This window comes from Trichomycterus rosablanca (assembly GCF_030014385.1).
Source record: "Trichomycterus rosablanca isolate fTriRos1 chromosome 3 unlocalized genomic scaffold, fTriRos1.hap1 SUPER_3_unloc_1, whole genome shotgun sequence".
Classification (NCBI taxonomy): Eukaryota; Metazoa; Chordata; class Actinopteri; order Siluriformes; family Trichomycteridae; genus Trichomycterus; species Trichomycterus rosablanca.
This window is the reverse complement of record NW_026946942.1, coordinates 137,501-154,645: the sequence shown is the minus strand read 5'-3', so window position 1 is coordinate 154,645 and position 17,145 is coordinate 137,501. Positions and strand designations below refer to the sequence as shown.

Sequence of the window (17,145 nt, the reverse complement as noted above, 5' to 3'; positions counted from 1 at the left end):
TTTTTATTTATTAGGATTGTAACATCATGTTTTACACTTTGGTTACATTCATGACAGGAACGGTAGTTACTCATTACCCAAGATTCATCAGTTCATAAGTTTAATATCAAACACAGTCATGAACTATTTAGTGTCTCTAATTCACCTCACATGCACGTCTTTGTACTGTGGAAGGAAACCGGAGCATCCGGAGTAAACCCAGGCAGAAAAGGGAGAACATGCTAACTCCACACAGAAAGGACCTGGACTGCCCCACCTGGGGATCGAACCCAGGACCTTCTTGCTGTGAGGTGACAGTGCAGTGAAACATTTGGTGCATCATGAAATAAAAAGAAAATCTGGCACGTTGCCACTTTACTTCCAAGGTGTTGAGTTGATGGTTTTCCTCTGATTTTGAAGGAAAGCATGATGTTCTTTTATCTGCTGCACTAAGTTTCCTTGGTCGACCTCTACAATCCTCAGTGTTGCTCTTTTCTTTGTGCTTCTTCATAAGAACTTGGAACTCCAGTCTGTTTTGAACTCTTTGCTTAAGAGAGACCTGCTGATGCAGCATAACGACCCTGTGTCTTGTTGCTGTGCTCAGTCTTATCATGGTGTTTGACCTGTGACATGAAGCTGTGTTCCACAACCTCACCTTTGTAGCAGAGTTTGGCTGTTCCTCACCCAGTTTTAAACCTCCTACACAACTGGTTTTGTTTCAGATCACGACTGTGTTTCCACCTACATATGACCATGATGATCATTATCAGCAGTTTGGTATAAGTGGTTAATCATATACCGACTATAATCCTACAGAAAACCCTGACTTTGTGCAAGTGTACCTAGATTTATTTATTTATTAAGGTTTTAACATCATGTTTTACACTTTGGTAAAATGACTTTATTATAATAATCTGATTCTGTCAGTTTTAAACAGCATAAAAAATCTGGAGATTAAGAACCACACGACATAAATGTATTGATTCATTCATTCATCTTCACCTTTGCAGGGAAACACACTCTCACATACAGTGGAACCTCGGTATACGTCTGCTTTGGTATAAGTCCAACTTGGTATACGTCCTGTTTGGATAAGAAAAATTAAGCTTGGTATACGACCTTTATTTGGAATACGACTCGGATGCTAGAACTTGTACGGGTCAAAATCAGTCACGACACCGCGCACTACTCTTGTTTAACTCTCGCGAGACCAAAAAACGAGCGTCATTACGCCAGTTGCTACCATTCAGTAACGAACCCGCGCTACAACTCTATAGCTATAACGCGCTATATAATTTTCAGGTACTGTACTACAGGTACTGTGGTCCCATTAATGGTGCGCCGTGTTGCTAGGCAACATGAGGGCGAACATAACATTCTTAAACTATTAAACTATTTCTTGGACGAAACACCCGCTTAATGATTAAGATTACTGTTTATATTAATCTGGACATTTCCATGTATAGTACATGACTTAAAATAGTGCTCAACCAAGTTTGTACAGTTTCTTTTTGTTTTCTTTTCAGTGGCGTATTAATATGGAATGATGTGAGGTGGTCACAGGTGCGCTTTTATCAGGGATTTAACAGCAGCTTTAAACGCAGCTCAGCCAATCAGATTTTAGGACCGGAACTATCTGTTTTATAAATTATTTTATACAACCCCATCAACGTATAATATGTCAATAACAACAGGATTTCTTTCATGGGAACGGATTAATCATTTTCCCTTTATTTCCTGTGGGAAAATGTGTTTGGTATACGTCCTGTTTGGTATAAGTCCGAGGATCTGGAACGGATTAAGAACATATACCGAGGTACCGCTGTATTTACTTTTAGATCAATAAATCCACCTTCTGCATGTTCTAGTGAGCTGAAGGATATGAATTAGGACTTCGACTTCAAACATTAAAACAAAAGGGGTGTGTGTGTGTGTGTGTGTGTGTGTGTGTGTGTGTGTATAATCTGATGTTTCCTCTTTTCTTTCTCAGGTTGAAACATTGTTCTCTAACAGGTGAAAGTTGTGCAGCTCTGTCCTCAGTTCTCAGTTCAAACTCCAACAATCTGAGAGATCTGAACCTGAGTAACAATAAGCTGCAGGATTCAGGAGTGAAGCTGCTCTCTGCTGCACTGAAGAATCCACACTGTACACTGGAGATACTGGGGTGAGATTATAACACACACACACACACACACACACACACACACTGTACACTGGAGATACTGAGGTGAGATTATAACACACACACACACACACACTGTACACTGGAGATACTGAGGTGAGATTATAACACACACACACACACACACACACACTGTACACTGGAGATACTGAGGTGAGATTATAACACACACACACACATTCTAAACTGGAGATACTGAGGTGAGATTATAACACACACACACACTTTAAATCCAATAATCTGATGTTTCATCTTTTCTTTCTCAGGTTGGATAATTGTTCTCTAACAGGTGAAAGTTGTGCAGCTCTGTCCTCAGTTCTCAGTTCAAACTCCAACAATCTGAGAGATCTGAACCTGAGTTACAATAAGCTGCAGGATTCAGGAGTGAAGCTGCTCTCTGCTGCACTGAAGAATCCACACTGTACACTGGAGATACTGAGGTGAGATTATAACACACACACACACACACTGTACACTGGAGATACTGAGGTGAGATTATAACACAAACACACACACTGTACACTGGAGATACTGAGGTGAGATTATAACACACACACACACACACACACACTGTACACTGGAGATACTGAGGTGAGATTATAACACACACACACACTGTACACTGGAGATACTGAGGTGAGATTATAACAAACACACACACACACACACACACACACTGTACACTGGAGATACTGAGGTGAGATTATAACACACACACACACACACACACACTACACTGGAGATACTGAGGTGAGATTATAACACACACACACACACACACACACACACACACACACTGTACACTGGCGATACTGAGGTGAGATTATAACACACACACACACACACACACACTGTACACTGGAGATACTAAGGTGAGATTATAACACACACACACACACACTGTACACTGGAGATACTAAGGTGAGATTATAACACACACACACACACTCACACACACACACACACACACTGTAAACTGGAGATACTGAGGTGAGATAACACACACACACACACACACACTGTAAACTGGAGATAATGTGGTGAGATAACACACACACACTGTAAACTGGAGATACTGGGGTGAGATTATAACACACACACACACACACACACACTGTAAACTGGAGATACTGAGGTGAGATTATAACACACACACTGTAAACTGGAGATACTGGGGTGAGATTATAACACACACACACACACACTGTAAACTGGAGATACTGGGGTGAGATTATAACACACACACACACACTGTAAACTGGAGATACTGGGGTGAGATTATAACACACACACACACACACACTGTAAACTGGAGATACTGAGTTGAGATTATAACACACACACACACACACTGTAAACTGGAGATACTGGGGTGAGATTATAACAAACACACACACACACTGTAAACTGGAGATACTGGGGTGAGATTATAACAGACACACACACACACACTGTAAACTGGAGATACTGGGGTGAGATTATAACACACACACACACACACACACTGTAAACTGGAGATACTGAGGTGAGATTATAACACACACACTGTAAACTGGAGATACTGGGGTGAGATTATAACACACACACACACACACTGTACACTGGAGATACTGGGGTGAGATTATAACACACACACACACACACACATTGTACACTGGAGATACTGAGGTGAGATTATAACACACACACACACACACACTGTAAACTGGAGATACTGGGGTGAGATTATAACACACACACACACACACACTGTAAACTGGAGATACTGAGTTGAGATTATAACACACACACACACACACTAAACTGGAGATACTGGGGTGAGATTATAACAAACAAACACACACACACACACACACTGTAAACTGGAGATACTGAGTTGAGATTATAACACACACACACTGTAAACTGGAGATACTGGAGTGAGATAACACACACACACACACACACACTAAACTGGAGATACTGTGGTGAGATACACACACACACACACACACTGTACACTGGATATACTGAGGTGAGATTATAACACACACACACACACACACACTGTAAACTGGAGATACTGGAGTGAGATAACACACACACACACACACACACACACACTGTAAACTGGAGATACTGTGGTGAGATAACACACACACACACACACTGTACACTGGAGATACTGAGGTGAGATTATAACACACACACACACACACACACACACACACACTGTAAACTGGAGATACTGGAGTGAGATTATAACACACACACACACACACACACACACTGTAAACTGGAGTTACTGGAGTGAGATAACACACACACACACACACACACACTGTAAACTGGAGATACTGGAGTGAGATTATAACATACACACACACTGTAAACTGGAGATACTGGGGTGAGATTATAACACACACACACACACACTGTAAACTGGAGATACTGGAGTGAGATTATAACACACACACACACACACTGTAAACTGGAGATACTGGAGTGAGATTATAACACACACACACACACACACACACACTGTAAACTGGAGATACTGAGGTGAGATTATAACACACACACACACACACACTGTAAACTGGAGATACTGGAGTGAGATTATAACACACACACACACTGTAAACTGGAGATACTGGAGTGAGATTATAACACACACACACACACACACACACACACACTGTACACTGGAGATACTGGGGTGAGATTATAACACACACACACACACTGTACACTGGAGATACTGGGGTGAGATTATAACACACACACACACACACACACACACACACTGTAAACCCGAAATACTGGAGTGAGATTATAACACACACACACACACACACACACACACTGCAAACTGGAGATACTGAGGTGAGATTATAACACACACACACACACACTATAAACTGGAGATACTGGAGTGAGATTACACACACACACACACACTGTAAACTGGAGATACTGGGGTGAGATTATAACACACGCACACACACACGCACACACACTGTAAACTGGAGATACTGGAGTGAGATTATAACACACACACACACTGTAAACTGGAGATACTGGAGTGAGATTATAACACACACACACACACACACACACACACTGTAAACTGGAGTTACTGAGGTGAGATAACACACACACACACACACACACACTGTAAACTGGAGATACTGGAGTGAGATTATAACATACACACACACTGTAAACTGGAGATACTGGGGTGAGATTATAACACACACACACACACACACACACACACTGTAAACTGGAGTTACTGGAGTGAGATTATAACACACACACACACACACACACTGTAAACTGGAGATACTGGAGTGAGATTATAACACACACACACACACACTGTAAACTGGAGATACTGGAGTGAGATTATAACACACACACACACACACACACACTGTAAACTGGAGATACTGGAGTGAGATTATAACACACACACACACACACACACACACTGTACACTGGAGATACTGAGGTGAAATTATAACACACACACACACACACTGTAAACTGGAGATACTAGAGTGAAATTATAACACACACACACACAAACACACACAAACACACACACACTAAACTGGAGATACTGGAGTGAGATTATAACACACACACACACAAACACACACACACACACACTATAAACTGGAGATACTGAGGAGAGATTATAACACACACACACACACACACACACACAAACACACACACACACTGTAAACTGGAGATACTGAGGTGAAATTATAACACACACAAACACACACACACACACTGTACACTGGAGATACTGTGGTGAGATTATAACACACACAAACACACACACACACACTGTACACTGGAGATACTGAGGTGAGATTATAACACACACAAACACACACACACACAAACACACACACACACTAAACTGGAGATACTGGAGTGAGATTATAACACACACACACACAAACACACACACACACACACTGTAAACTGGAGATTCTGAGGTGAGATTATAACACACACACACACACACTTTAAATCCAATAATCTGATGTTTCATCTTTTCTTTCTCAGGTTGGATCGTTGTTCTCTAACAGGTGAAAGTTGTGCAGCTCTGTCCTCAGTTCTCAGTTCAAACTCCAACAATCTGAGAGATCTGAACCTGAGTCACAATAAGCTGCAGGATTCAGGAGTGAAGCTGCTCTCTGCTGCACTGAAGAATCCACACTGTACACTGGAGATACTGAGGTGAGATTATAACACACACACACAAACACACACACACTGTACACTGGAGATACTGTGGTGAGATTATAACACACACACACACACTGTACACTGGAGATACTGAGGTGAGATTATAACACACACACACACACACACACACACACACACACACACACACACACTGTACACTGGAGATACTGAGGTGAGATTATAACAGACACACACACACACACACACATACTGTACACTGGATATACTGAGGTGAGATTATAACACACACACACACACACACTGTACACTGGAGATACTGAGGTGAGATTATAACACACACACACACACACACACACACTGTACACTGGAGATACTGAGGTGAGATTATAACACACACACACACACACACACACACACTGTACACTGGAGATACTGAGGTGAGATTATAACACACACACACACACACTGTACACTGGAGATACTGAGGTGAGATTCTAACACACACACACACACTGTACACTGGAGATACTGGAGTGAGATTATAACACACACACACACACACACACACACTGTACACTGGAGATACTGAGGTGAGATTATAACACACACACACACACACACACACTGTACACTGGAGATACTGAGGTGAGATTATAACACACACACACACTGTACACTGGAGATACTGAGGTGAGATTATAACACACACACACACACACACTGTAAACTGGAGATACTGAGGTGAGATTATAACACACACACACACACACACACTGTAAACTGGAGATACTGAGGTGAGATTATAACACACACACACACACACTGTACACTGGAGATACTGAGGTGAGATTATAACACACACACACACACTGTACACTGGAGATACTGAGGTGAGATTATAACACACACACACACACACACACTGTAAACTGGAGATACTGAGGTGAGATTATAACACACACACACACACACACACACACACTGATTCCAATAATCTGATGTTTCATCTTTTCTTTCTCAGGTTGGATCGTTGTTCTCTAACAGGTGAAAGTTGTGCAGCTCTGTCCTCAGTTCTCAGTTCAAACTCCAACAATCTGAGAGATCTGAACCTGAGTCACAATAAGCTGCAGGATTCAGGAGTGAAGCTGCTCTCTGCTGCACTGAAGAATCCACACTGTACACTGGAGATACTGAGGTGAGATTATAACACACACACACACACACACACACACACACACACTGTACACTGGAGATACTGAGGTGAGATTATAACACACACACACACACACACTGTACACTGGAGATACTGAGGTGAGATTATAACACACACACACACACACACACACACACACTGTACACTGGAGATACTGAGGTGAGATTATAACACACACACACACACACACACACTGTACACTGGAGATACTGAGGTGAGATTATAACACACACACACACACACACACTGTACACTGGAGATACTGTGGTGAGATTATAACACACACACACATACACACACACACACTGTACACTGGAGATACTAAGGTGAGATTATAACACACACACACACTGTACACTGGAGATACTGTGGTGAGATTATAACACACACACACACACACACACACACACACTGTACACTGGAGATACTGAGGTGAGATTATAACACACAAACACACACACACACACACACACTGTACACTGGAGATACTGAGGTGAGATTATAACACACACACACACACACACACACTGTACACTGGAGATACTGAGGTGAGATTATAACACACACACACACACACACACTGTACACTGGAGATACTGAGGTGAGATTATAACACACACACACACACACACACTGTACACTGGAGATACTGAGGTGAGATTATAACACACACACACACTGTACACTGGAGAGACTGTGGTGAGATAATAACACACACACACACACTGTACACTGGAGATACTGAGGTGAGATTATAACACACACACACACACACACACACACACACTGTACACTGGAGATACTGTGGTGAGATTATAACACACACACACACACTGTACAATGGAGATACTGTGGTGAGATTATAACACACACACACACACTGTACACTGGAGATACTGTGGTGAGATTATAACACACACACACACACACACACACTGTACACTGGAGATACTGGGGTGAGATTATAACACACACACACACACACTGTACACTGGAGATACTGTGGTGAGATTATGACACACACACTGTACACTGGAGATACTGAGGTGAGATTATAACACACTCACACTCACACACACACACACACTGTACACTGGAGATACTGAGGTGAGATTATAACAAACACACACACACACACACACTGTACACTGGAGACACTGAGGTGAGATTATAACACACACACACACACACACTGTACACTGGAGATACTGTGGTGAGATTATAACACACACACACACACACTGTACACTGGAGATACTGAGGTGAGATTATAACACACACACACACACACACTGTACACTGGAGATACTGGGGTGAGATTATAACACACACACACTGTACACTGGAGATACTGAGGTGAGATTATAACACACACACACTGTAAACTGGAGATACTGTGGTGAGATAACACACACACACTGTACACTTGAGATACTGAGGTGAGATTATAACACACACACACACTGTAAACTGGAGATACTGGGGTGAGATTATAACACACACACACACACACACTGTACACTGGAGATACTGGGGTGAGATTATAACACACACACACACACACACACACACACTGTAAACTGGAGATACTGAGGTGAGATTATAACACACACACACAATGTAAACTGGAGATACTGGGGTGAGATTATAACACACACACACTGTACACTGGAGATACTGAGGTGAGATTATAACACACACACACACACACACACACACACTGTAAACTGGAGATACTGGGGTGAGATTATAACACACACACACACACACTGTAAACTGGAGATACTGAGGTGAGATTATAACACACACACACACACACTGTACACTGGAGATATTGTGGTGAGATTATAACACACACACACACACTGTACACTGGAGATACTGAGGTGAGAATATAACACACACACACACACACACATACTGTACACTGGAGATACTGTGGTGAGATTATGACACACACACACACACACACTGTACACTGGAGATACTGAGGTGAGATTATAACACACACACACACACACACTGTACACTGGAGATACTGAGGTGAGATTATAACACACACACACACACACTGTACACTGGAGATACTGAGGTGAGATTATGACACACACACACACACACTGTACACTGGAGATACTGAGGTGAGATTATAACACACACACACACACACACTGTACACTGGAGACACTGAGGTGAGATTATAACACACACACACACACACACTGTACACTGGAGATACTGTGGTGAGATTATAACACACACACACACACACACTGTACACTGGAGATACTGTGGTGAGATTATAACACACACACACACACACACCGTACACTGGAGATACTGAGGTGAGATTATTACACACACACACACTGTACACTGGAGATACTGTGGTGAGATTATAACACACACACACACACTGTACACTGGAGATACTGTGGTGAGATTATAACACACACACACACCGTACACTGGAGATACTGAGGTGAGATTATAAAACACACACACACACACACACACACTGTACACTGGAGATACTGGGGTGAGATTATAACACACACACACACTGTACACTGGAGATACTGTGGTGAGATTATGACACACACACACACTGTATACTGGAGATACTGAGGTGAGATTATAACACACTCACACTCACACACACACACACACTGTACACTGGAGATACTGAGGTGAGATTATAACAAACACACACACACACACACTGTACACTGGAGACACTGAGGTGAGATTATAACACACACACACACACACTGTACACTGGAGATACTGTGGTGAGATTATAACACACACACACACACACTGTACACTGGAGATACTGAGGTGAGATTATAACACACACACACACACACACTGTACACTGGAGATACTGGGGTGAGATTATAACACACACACACACTGTACACTGGAGATACTGAGGTGAGATTATAACACACACACACTGTAAACTGGAGATACTGTGGTGAGATAACACACACACACTGTACACTTGAGATACTGAGGTGAGATTATAACACACACACTGTACACTGGAGATACTGAGGTAAGATTATAACACACACACACACACTGTAAACTGGAGATACTGGGGTGAGATTATAACACACACACACACACACACTGTACACTGGAGATACTGGGGTGAGATTATAACACACACACACACACACACACACACACACACTGTAAACTGGAGATACTGAGGTGAGATTATAACACACACACACAATGTAAACTGGAGATACTGGGGTGAGATTATAACACACACACACTGTACACTGGAGATACTGAGGTGAGATTATAACACACACACACACACACACACACACTGTAAACTGGAGATACTGGGGTGAGATTATAACACACACACACACACACACTGTAAACTGGAGATACTGAGGTGAGATTATAACACACACACACACACACACACTGTACACTGGAGATATTGTGGTGAGATTATAACACACACACACACACTGTACACTGGAGATACTGAGGTGAGAATATAACACACACACACACTGTACACTGGAGATACTGTGGTGAGATTATGACACACACACACACACACACTGTACACTGGAGATACTGAGGTGAGATTATAACACACACACACACACACTGTACACTGGAGATACTGAGGTGAGATTATAACACACACACACACACACTGTACACTGGAGATACTGAGGTGAGATTATGACACACACACACACACACACACACTGTACACTGGAGATACTGAGGTGAGATTATAACACACACACACACACACTGTACACTGGAGACACTGAGGTGAGATTATAACACACACACACACACACACTGTACACTGGAGATACTGTGGTGAGATTATAACACACACACACACACACACACACACTGTACACTGGAGATACTGTGGTGAGATTATAACACACACACACACACACCGTACACTGGAGATACTGAGGTGAGATTATTACACACACACACACACTGTACACTGGAGATACTGTGGTGAGATTATAACACACACACACACACTGTACACTGGAGATACTGAGGTGAGATTATAAAACACACACACACTGTACACTGGAGATACTGAGGTGAGATTATAACACACACACACACACACACACTGTAAACTGGAGATACTGAGGTGAGATTATAACACACACACACACACTGTAAACTGGAGATACTGGGGTGAGATTATAACACACACACACACACACTGTAAACTGGAGATACTGGGGTGAGATTATAACACACTCACACACACACACTGTACACTGGAGATAATGAAGTGAGATTATAACACACACACACTGTAAACTGGAGATACTGTGGTGAGATAACACACACACACACACACACACTGTAAACTGGAGATACTGAGGTGAGATTATAACACACACACACACTGTAAACTGGAGATACTGGGGTGAGATTATAACACACACACACTGTACACTGGAGATACTGAGGTGAGATTATAACACACACACACACACACACTGTAAACTGGAGATACTGAGGTGAGATTATAACACACACACACACCGTACACTGGAGATACTGAGGTGAGATTATAACACACACACACACTGTACACTGGAGATACTGAGGTGAGATTATAACACACACACACACACACACACTGTAAACTGGAGATACTGAGGTGAGATTATAACACACACACACACACTGTAAACTGGAGATACTGGGGTGAGATTATAACACACACACACACACTCTACACTGGAGATACTGGGGTGAGATTACAACACACACACACACACACTGTACACTGGAGATACTGAAGTGAGATTATAACACACACACACTGTAAACTGGAGATACTGTGGTGAGATAACACACACACACACACACACACACTGTAAACTGGAGATACTGAGGTGAGATTATAACACACACACACACACTGTAAACTGGAGATACTGGGGTGAGATTATAACACACTCACACTCACACACACACACACACTGTACACTGGAGATACTGAGGTGAGATTATAACAAACACACACACACACACACTGTACACTGGAGACACTGAGGTGAGATTATAACACACACACACACACACTGTACACTGGAGATACTGTGGTGAGATTATAACACACACACACACACACTGTACACTGGAGATACTGAGGTGAGATTATAACACACACACACACACACACTGTACACTGGAGATACTGGGGTGAGATTATAACACACACACACACTGTACACTGTAGATACTGAGGTGAGATTATAACACACACACACTGTAAACTGGAGATACTGTGGTGAGATAACACACACACACTGTACACTTGAGATACTGAGGTGAGATTATAACACACACACTGTACACTGGAGAGACTGAGGTAAGATTATAACACACACACACACACTGTAAACTGGAGATACTGGGGTGAGATTATAACACACACACACACACACACTGTACACTGGAGATACTGGGGTGAGATTATAACACACACACACACACACACACACACACTGTAAACTGGAGATACTGAGGTGAGATTATAACACACACACACAATGTAAACTGGAGATACTGGGGTGAGATTATAACACACACACACTGTACACTGGAGATACTGAGGTGAGATTATAACACACACACACACACACACACACTGTAAACTGGAGATACTGGGGTGAGATTATAACACACACACACACACACTGTAAACTGGAGATACTGAGGTGAGATTATAACACACACACACACACACACACTGTACACTGGAGATATTGTGGTGAGATTATAACACACACACACACACTGTACACTGGAGATACTGAGGTGAGAATATAACACACACACACACTGTACACTGGAGATACTGTGGTGAGATTATGACACACACACACACACACACTGTACACTGGAGATACTGAGGTGAGATTATAACACACACACACACACACTGTACACTGGAGATACTGAGGTGAGATTATAACACACACACACACACACTGTACACTGGAGATACTGAGGTGAGATTATGACACACACACACACACACACACTGTACACTGGAGATACTGAGGTGAGATTATAACACACACACACACACACACACACTGTACACTGGAGACACTGAGGTGAGATTATAACACACACACACACACACACTGTACACTGGAGATACTGTGGTGAGATTATAACACACACACACACACACACACACACACTGTACACTGGAGATACTGTGGTGAGATTATAACACACACACACACACACCGTACACTGGAGATACTGAGGTGAGATAATTACACACACACACACACTGTACACTGGAGATACTGTGGTGAGATTATAACACACACACACACACTGTACACTGGAGATACTGAGGTGAGATTATAAAACACACACACACTGTACACTGGAGATACTGAGGTGAGATTATAACACACACACACACACACACACTGTAAACTGGAGATACTGAGGTGAGATTATAACACACACACACACACTGTAAACTGGAGATACTGGGGTGAGATTATAACACACACACACACACTGTAAACTGGAGATACTGGGGTGAGATTATAACACACACACACACACACACTGTACACTGGAGATAATGAAGTGAGATTATAACACACACACACTGTAAACTGGAGATACTGTGGTGAGATAACACACACACACACACACACACTGTAAACTGGAGATACTGAGGTGAGATTATAACACACACACACACTGTAAACTGGAGATACTGGGGTGAGATTATAACACACACACACTGTACACTGGAGATACTGAGGTGAGATTATAACACACACACACACACACACTGTAAACTGGAGATACTGAGGTGAGATTATAACACACACACACACCGTACACTGGAGATACTGAGGTGAGATTATAACACACACACACACTGTACACTGGAGATACTGAGGTGAGATTATAACACACACACACACACACACTGTAAACTGGAGATACTGAGGTGAGATTATAACACACACACACACACTGTAAACTGGAGATACTGGGGTGAGATTATAACACACACACACACACTCTACACTGGAGATACTGGGGTGAGATTACAACACACACACACACACACACACACTGTACACTGGAGATACTGAAGTGAGATTATAACACACACACACTGTAAACTGGAGATACTGTGGTGAGATAACACACACACACACACACACACACTGTAAACTGGAGATACTGAGGTGAGATTATAACACACACACACACACTGTAAACTGGAGATACTGGGGTGAGATTATAACACACACACACTGTACACTGGAGATACTGAGGTGATATTATAACACACACACACACACACACTGTAAACTGGAGATACTGAGGTGAGATTATAACACACACACACACACTGTAAACTGGAGATACTGGGGTGAGATTATAACACACACACACTGTACACTGGAGATAATGAGGTGAGATTATAACACACACACACACACACACTGTAAACTGGAGATACTGAGGTGAGATTATAACACACACACACACACTGTAAACTGGAGATACTGGGGTTAGATTATAACACACACACACACACTGTACACTGGAGATACTGAGGTGAGATTATAACACACACACACACTGTACACTGGAGATACTGTGGTGAGATTATAACACACACACACTGTACACTGGAGATACTGAGGTGAGATTATAACACACACACACACACACACTGTAAACTGGAGATACTAAGGTTAGATTATAACACACACACACACACTGTACACTGGAGATACTGAGGTGAGATTATAACACACACACACACACACACACACTGTAAACTGGAGATACTGTGGTGAGATAACACACACACACACACACTAAACTGGAGATACTGAGGTGAGATTATAACACACATACACACACACACACTGTACACTGGAGATACTGTGGTGAGATTATAACACACACACACACACACACACACTGTAAACTGGAGATACTGGGGTGAGATTATAACACACGCACACACACACACACACACTGTACACTGGAGATACTGAGGTGAGATTATAACACACACACACACACACACTGTACACTGGAGATACTGAGGTGAGATTATAACACACACACACACACACACTGTACACTGGAGACACTGAGGTGAGATTATAACACACACACACACACTGTACACTGGAGATACTGTGGTGAGATTATAACACACACACACACACACCGTACACTGGAGATACTGAGGTGAGATTATAACACACACACACACTGTACACTGGAGATACTGTGGTGAGATTATAACACACACACACACACACTGTACACTGGAGATACTGTGGTGAGATTATAACACAGACACACAACGTACACTGGAGATACTGAGGTGAGATTATAACACACACACACACTGTACACTGGAGATACTGAGGTGAGATTATAACACACACACACACACTCACACTGTAAACTGGAGATACTGAGGTGAGATTATAACACACACACACACACTGCAAACTGGAGATACTGGGGTGAGATTATAACACACACACACACACTGTACACTGGAGATACTGGGGTGAGATTACAACACACACACACACACACACTGTACACTGGAGATACTGAGGTGAGATTATAACACACACACACTGTAAACTGGAGATACTGGGGTGAGATAACACACACACACACACACACTGTAAACTGGAGATACTGAGGTGATATTATAACACACACACACTGTAAACTGGAGATACTGGGGTGAGATTATAACACACACACACTGTACACTGGAGATGCTGAGGTGAGATTATAACACACACACACACACACACACACACACTATAAACTGGAGATACTGAGGTGAGATTATAACACACACACACACACTGTAAACTGGAGATACTGGGGTGAGAGTATAACACACACACCCACACACACTGTAAACTGGAGATACTGGGGTTAGATTATAACACACACACACTGTACACTGGAGATACTGAGGTGAGATTATAACACACACACACACACACTGTACACTGGAGATACTGTGGTGAGATTATAACACACACACACACACTGTACACTGGAGATACTGTGGTGATATTTAACACACACACACACTGTAAACTGGAGATACTGAGGTGAGATTATAACACACACACACACACTGTACACTGGAGATACTGTGGTGAGATTATAACACACACACACACTGTACACTGGAGATACTGTGGTGAGATTATAACACACACACAAACTGTACACTGGAGATACTGAGGTGAGATTATGACACACACACACACACACACACTCTGTAAACTGGAGATACTGAGGTAAGATTATAACACACACACACACACACACTGTACACTGGAGATACTGAGGTGAGATTATAACACACACACACACAGACACTGTACACTGGAGATACTGAGGTGAGATTATAACACACACACACACACACACTGTACACTGGAGATACTGAGGTGAGATTATAACACACACACACACA

The 17,145-nt window shown here is 42.2% G+C and overlaps 1 protein-coding gene across 1 annotated transcript in view; it reads left to right on the top strand.

The window, feature by feature from the left end:
* LOC134304389 (NACHT, LRR and PYD domains-containing protein 3-like) overlaps positions 1 to 17,145 on the top strand; it is a 113,602-nt gene that overhangs the window by 19,707 nt on the left and 76,750 nt on the right. The window contains exons 9-12 of the mRNA XM_062989995.1: positions 1,970 to 2,143; positions 2,428 to 2,601; positions 6,227 to 6,400; positions 7,392 to 7,565. Of these exons, the coding sequence (XP_062846065.1) occupies positions 1,970 to 2,143; positions 2,428 to 2,601; positions 6,227 to 6,400; positions 7,392 to 7,565 (696 nt within the window). The remainder of the gene's footprint in view (positions 1 to 1,969; positions 2,144 to 2,427; positions 2,602 to 6,226; positions 6,401 to 7,391; positions 7,566 to 17,145) is intronic.